This window comes from Elephantulus edwardii, unplaced genomic scaffold, assembly GCF_000299155.1.
Source record: "Elephantulus edwardii isolate Elephantulus edwardi_28Jun2011 unplaced genomic scaffold, EleEdw1.0 scaffold00110, whole genome shotgun sequence".
NCBI classification, from domain to species: domain Eukaryota; kingdom Metazoa; phylum Chordata; class Mammalia; order Macroscelidea; family Macroscelididae; genus Elephantulus; species Elephantulus edwardii.
In genome coordinates this window covers 7,099,661-7,106,774 of record NW_006399860.1, presented here as the reverse complement: position 1 = coordinate 7,106,774, position 7,114 = coordinate 7,099,661, and the positions used below count along the sequence as shown (strand labels likewise).

General features: G+C 37.6%; 1 protein-coding gene across 1 annotated transcript in view; it reads right to left on the bottom strand.

Annotated features, from left to right (window-relative positions):
- Positions 1 to 7,114, bottom strand: part of F13B (coagulation factor XIII, B polypeptide) — a 30,245-nt gene that overhangs the window by 14,153 nt on the left and 8,978 nt on the right. The window contains exons 4-5 of the mRNA XM_006892104.1: positions 5,495 to 5,671; positions 3,653 to 3,829 (exon numbers count right to left, since the gene is read on the bottom strand). Of these exons, the coding sequence (XP_006892166.1) occupies positions 3,653 to 3,829; positions 5,495 to 5,671 (354 nt within the window). The remainder of the gene's footprint in view (positions 1 to 3,652; positions 3,830 to 5,494; positions 5,672 to 7,114) is intronic.

Sequence of the window (7,114 nt, the reverse complement as noted above, 5' to 3'; positions counted from 1 at the left end):
TGGATTGACTCGGTGACTGGGGTAATCGGGATGGGTGTGTCAGAGGCAGTGCTGTTGGCGCAGGATAGAGCAGGGTTTAGGGCTGTTGTGCATAGGGTCGCTATGAGTCGCAAACGACTCAACGGCACATAACAACAACAACAAGCATTTTACATTCATTATATGCTCAAGTCTTAAAACGATTTTTTCAAATAAGGATTACTATATGTCCTATATTGTTACAGCTGCTGTATAGTATTGAGTCAGAACCAACCCATAGCTGACCCTCCAGAGAGTTTTAGGAGGCAATAGATAGCACAGTAGGAGATTGCCCATGTTTCTCCTACAGAGCAGCTGGTGGATTCAAACTACATACCTTTGCAATTGACAGCACAATTCCTTACTACAACGCCACCAAATTCCTTTCTCCTATATTATAGATAAATGAACTAAAATGTATGCAATAAGAACTTTATTGTGTAGGGGTAATTTATTCTTGAGCTTGTGTCTGTTTGAATTCAAATATCAACTGCTTAGGTATCTGCTTTGAAATATGTTCTTTGTTAACTACCTTAGCTCTTGTTGTTAGGTACCATTGAGTCAATTATAACACAAACAAATAGACAATAGATCAAAACTTTACACTATCCTGCATCACCCTAACAATCTTTGCCAAGCAAGAACACTATTGCAGTCCCTGTGCCAGTCCATCTCATTTAGAATCTTCCTTTCTTTCACTGGTCATCTACTTTCTCAAGCATGATATCCTTTTCCAAGGACCTGTACCTCAGGATAACATGCCCAAAGTATGTGAGATGACATTTCACCAACTTTACCTGTAAGGAATTCCCTAGTTGCACCTCCTCTCAAGACAGATTTATCTGTGTTTTGCTTACACCATGCAATCTAAAGGCATCGATTCTTCTTCAGTCTTCCTTTTTCATTGTCAAACATTTATGTGTATAAGAGGCAATTTAAAAGGCTTGTTGTTATTGTTATTGTTGTTGTTGCTGTTGTTGATTGCCTTCAAGTCAAGCATGACTCATAGTGATTCTACGTACAAAAGGCTTGAAGCCCCTCTCCAACTATCGCCATTTTTTGAAGTTCATAGGGGTTTCCAGAGGTGTGTTATTTAGGAAGGGGATGCCACTCCAAAAGGCTTCAATTCTTCTTCAGTCTTCCATATTCATTGTCAAACTTTTACATGGGTAAGAAGCAATTTAACATGGTTCTAAGCACCATGATTTGGTGGTTTGAACAACACAGTCTTATTCTATTCTAGTCAGAAAAGAATATTAGGATGGAAGTCAGAAGTCCAAAACCAGCTTCACTGAGCTAAAGTTCATGTGTGTAAGGACGCTTCAAGAGGCTGTTCGTCATACTTAGATTATGGCCTCCTCCTTGTATCACCCAAATTATTGCTTCCGTTGTCACATGCTGTATTCCTTTTCTCCAATTGTGGTGTTAGCCTAAAAGTTAGCTTTTTAAAGTCATTATAGTTAACCTCCTCTAGTCACCAGCTACTTTAACAGCAGACTCATGCTCTTGCAAATCATCAACAGCTGAGGGATAAGGATAAGAGAAAGAGAGTTTCTCATACTAGGCATTAAGACTTGAGGCTATCAAGAGTAACTCAAATGGAGTTATGAGGCTTAAGAGGGAAGGATTAAATAGCCCCTGTTTTTCCTGTAATGTAGGAAAAAGGCATTATTAACAGACAGGACAAAAAGTCAATTGAAACTTAAATGACAAGGTTAAAGATTTGAAATAGATACACCCAGGAATGAAAGAGGAAATGGACCAGAGATAAAGATAGAATTGCTCTTACTTGAAATCCTATAAATGTATTGAACAAAAAGTGTAATAGTTTTATGATTTTTCCATTCTTCCCAATAACCTTATTGCAGTCAAGATGCAGATTGTATGCAGGTTTTCTGTTGCATGCTATTTAAAAATATAAATGGCAGACCTAGTTAAAGGCTACTCACAGCCCACATTACATTGTTGCTAGGTGCCTTTGAGTCAATTGTTTATTCATTTTGATCCATTGTGAGAGAGATGAACTGCCTTACAGGATTTTCTAGGTTGTAATATTTACAGAAGCAAACTGCTAGGTGTTTCTCCCACAGAGCCATGGGGTAGATTTGAACCTCCAAACTGTTGCTTAACGACCAATCTGAACTATTGTGGCATCACTCATAACCCCTCCAAAATAGTTTGTATGCCCATATAATGTGCTATTCTTTTTTGGTAAACAGTACAGGACGATAGGCAATGTGGCAAGATGAATAAAGTCTCCACCCTCCAAGAAAGACGTCTACATCTTAACATCTGAAGCTGGTGAATGTTATCACTATGACAAAGGAAAATTTGCAGGTGTGATTAAATTAAGGACCTTGAGGAGGCAAGGAAATTATCTAGGTAGGCTGTTAATGTGATCCCAGGAGTTCTTTAAGAGGAAAGCAGAAAGAGATTTGACAGCTGCCTAAAGAGATGAAAATGGGACATGGAGGCACAAGGCTATGAGTGTCTTTTTGAAAGGGCCAGAGAGAGTGAGAGTAACAAGGCCAACTCAGAACAGAAAGCAGATAAAGATATTGTAGCCCAGTCTTATGGTACCTGTAGAGGCCCACCAGCAGTAAGAGGTTCATTATTTGTTGTTGACTCACAGACTCACTGTTGTGGTACCGAGAATGAGTTTTAATAGAGAAGTAAGTTGGAGAGTGAGTAAGGAAAAGAATAACACCGAATTCAAGTCCAGGTTTTAGCCCAAGTTAGTCCAGGCTGTGGTTTCAGTTTAGCAGTCAGCTCCAAATCATCCGGCAAAGTTTGCCTCAGAGCAGTTATAAGTTACTTTCTCAGTTCAAACATTATAAGTCACCTTAGTGAACGTTACCCTTTACTAATAAGAATCATGAGCACTTTGTACCTGATTTTATTAAGGTATATGCCACACTGTATCAAGTATGTTTAATATTTGTTTCCTCTGCCAAACCAGGAGATTCAACACATCACATATAAACCTGAGAGTAAATGATATGAGGATTGGTGTTTAAAGATGGTAATTACATCACCTGTCTGAACACATACAGTTATAAAACTTAACATTTTTTAACTGCCCCTTCTAGGAAACCTCTTTTTTCATTTTCACTTCTGAGAAGTAGCCTGCTGCTTTTTTAAGTCTCTAACAAACTGTTTTGAGATTGTATTTTCACATCACGATATAGGTGATCATTTGACAAAATTTTAGGTAGTCATTTGAGAAGTCTCCACCTAAAGTTAGGAGCATTCAACTTGTGGCATCTAAAAACAACAACAAAGTTAGAGAACATTGGACTTAATAGCTTCCAACAAGAAAGCTGTTTATTATTATAATAAAATATTTTAAATTATAGTAAGTTTAACATATCTACCTTGCAAACTAATGCAAGGAAGTATTATCTGCTTTAAAAACTTTAAATATATTAAAAACTGCTAACAAAGTATTGATTTATTAATGATAATAAGTAGTATGCATAACAAGAATTGTGCTGTTGTTAGGTGCCATTGATTCAACTACAACTCGTAGTAACACTAAGAACAATAGATTGGAAGCATGTCTTGTTTTCAGAGCTCATAGAGATTAAAACTGATTAGTTTAATGAATGGGAATTTTTAAAAAAATAATAATTACCTTCACATACAGGAGATTCAGGATACCAACCAAAATTATAGCACTGAATTAAATCAGACCCACTCAAATGGTAATTCTCATGACAAAAAAACTGGACAACATCTCCCTCTTCATAGGTTTTCTTTACAGGATAAAAATAACCATTCTCTATTAATCGTAAAGAAGAGCACTGTAATTCTGAAAATAAAAAATAATAAAAACACATCAATATGTTTTTCTTTTCCCAAATAGAACAAAATTTACTCACTATACAAGTAGTGTCTGAAATAGGAAATAATAGCTTTTTGATAATCTGTTAGATGTAATAGAATAATATTCATTTATTGTATATAGATATAAAAATCAAAGTCTTTCAGTTGTGGTGTTGGAGAAGAGTGCTGAACATTCCATGGACTATCAAAAGAACAAACATATGTCTTAGCTAAAGTAAAACCAGAGTGCTTCTTGAAGGAAAAGATGACAAAATTTTGTCTCACATGTTTCGATCATGTTGCTAGGAGAAGCTGTTCCTTGGAGAGGGACATCATGCTTGGAAAGGTGGAGGGTCAACAAAAGAAAAGAAGATTCTCAACCAGATGGACTGACAGAGTAACTGTAGCAATGGGCTCCCGTGTGTCATAAATGAGGACGGCCTTTGGTAGGACAATAGTTCTGATCCATTGTTTATAAAATTTTACATAAATGGCAGAAAATGGGACATGGGGGTTCAGGGCTGTGAGCATATTTCTGAAAGGGCCAGAAGGAGTGAGAATAGCATGCCCTCTCACTGCTCCAGAGCATAAAACAGCTCCAGAGCCCATAGCCCAGCCCCATGGTGCCTCTAGAACCACACAAACAGCAAGAGGTTCATTTATTTGTTGCTGACTCACAGATTTTACTAACAACTGTGGTAAAGAGAATGGGATATATTAGCGAAATAAGTTGGAGAGTGGGGAAAGCAAAGAAAATCACCAGTGCAAATCCAGGTTTTAGCCCAACAATCCTACAGCTCAATTCTTCCGTTAATCCAGGCCTTGGTTTCAGTTCAGCAGCAAAAATACAAGAAGCCTCTGATTTCTGTAATCACCCAACAAGGTTTGTGTCAGAACAGTTTTAAATTGTTGTTGTTGTTGTTGTTGTTGTTGTTGTTGTTGTTGTTATGTGCCGAGTCGTTTGCGACTCATAGCAACCCTATGTACAAGAGCCCTAAATGTCGTTCTATCCTGTGCCAACCCCGCTGTCTCAAACACATTCATTCCCACCACTCCACTCAGAGTCGATCCATCTCATCGAGGGCTTTCTCTCCTGTGCCAGCTTCTCCTTAATTATCTAGCAAGGACAACAAAATCTTTAACTGGGGCCTTATCTCAGGGCTCCTCTGATTATACCTTGCCATAGTTTGTCCACAGCAATGCCACAGTCTCTCTACCACCTTCACCAGGGTCTCTCTCTCAGCAGGGTCTTGCTCTTCAGTGTGAGAAGCATTCTCTCTTTCCCTCTTACCTTAGTCCTACAGCTGTTGATGATTTGCAAAATCATGTGTCTGAAGTTAAGGTAGCTGGAGACCAGAAGGGGCTAAGGCAATGACTAAAAAACCAACGTTAGGCTAATACTGTAGGTTTCTATGAGTCGTTTTCAACTCAACAGCACTTAACAACAACAACAGTATATCTAGCTATAACTTTATTATTTTAATTGAATTATGCAAACTGAAAGGAATTAGCCTTAAGAACTTCAGGTAATAAAACAATAATTACAAATTAATAATAATTATAACAAGAAATAAAAATATATATGAAAACTGGAGCAAAATCAATATGAAAATAGACACAAATGGGAGAAAGTTTAAAAATAAAAACCTACTGGTACATTTTGGTGAGAGAGACCATCCATGGGTGTGACATTCCACTTCCTCAATCTTCTTTCCTCCAGCTGTGTAGTAGCCAGTTGCACATTCATATTGCACTTTATCATTCACATTGAATGTTTTCTGTGTTGTGGAATAATTTCCATGATTTAATTCAGGGGCCAAACATGTTTCTAAAAGAAAAACACATAAAATAATTTGCCTGACCATCTCTATCATGGAATATTCTATAAAGAGTCACACTAGTAACCCAAAGGCCTCTTGTCTCCAACAATTCTAATCTACTTTCTAAGGGAGAAAGATGGAAAATTTCTTCCCATACTACCTACAGCTATTGAAAACCACTGAATTTCCAAAGGTGTAAATCATATTTAGAGGATATTTTGTTTGCTTTTATAAAAGAGTAAACCTAGATTATTAGTAAGAAATCTCAAAGTACATTTTCATGCAATCTTAACGTTATACAAAAGAATCAACCCTAGATATAATTGCAAATATTGTTTTTCTTTATGTTTTCCCTTTTCCTTCTTCCCTTCCCCCACTTTTTGTTGTGATATGTGGAATCAAGTCCCCTGCAACTCACAGCAACCCTAGGTACACTAGCTATGAACCCTGCCCTATCCTGAGCCAGTCTCACTGACTCCAACACACCTAAACTCATTGTCCCAGTTACTGTGTCAATCCATCTCATCTGGGGTCTTCCACTTCTGGGCTGGCCCTCCACCCTTCCAAGCATTATGTCCTTCTCCAAAGACTGGTTCTTCTGGCTAGAGCAAACCAAGGTAAACTATTTGGACATTTCTAAATTGTGTTAGCAATCAAGAGTAAGCTGATTAACTGTATCTGATCTCATTTACAATCAGCTTGGGTGGGAAGTCTCTGTGTGGGCAAGCAGGATCTTGTGGACAGGCCTTGGTATTTAAAAATCAGTTGGGCCCAAGGGTGACTTCTACTGACTGTGTTTTAAAAGAACATTGTTCTAAGTGGTGTAGCACTTTTCTGTCAGTTTGCTGCATTGTGAGTACTTGGAGTTGCTGTGACACTGAAATCTTTGCCACTTGTGTGTCAAACTCCAAAAGGATCTCCCATTGTGGGCAGGTTTTGGTGGAGCTCCCTGATTAAGACAAACTAGGAAGCAGGATGGGCCCTCGACTTCCTAAAGAAAAGGCTTTTGAAAACTCTATGAACACTAAACAAAGTGGATATTTATAATAGTGTATTGGTAGAGCCCAGATTGAAAGTTAGTTGAAATGAGAAAAACCAATAACATATCTTTTAATAATTAGAACATGAAATGTTCATAGCTTGACTGTTGGAAAATTGGATATTGTTAAAAATTAACAAGAACACATGAATATTGACATACTACTCATTAGTGAATAATCAATGACTTACTCAATGCAAATATGTTTTTTAAGAGACATAAACGCAGGTTATAGACATGGACTTCACCTGATAGTATACATAGGAATCAGATTGATTACATCTGCGGAAAGAACTGCTGGAGAAGCTCAATATCAGCTGTAAAATCTAGGCCAGGAGCTGATTGTGGAAGAGACCACCAACTACTCATATGCAAGTTCAAGCTGAAGCTGAGGAAAATTAAACCGAATCCA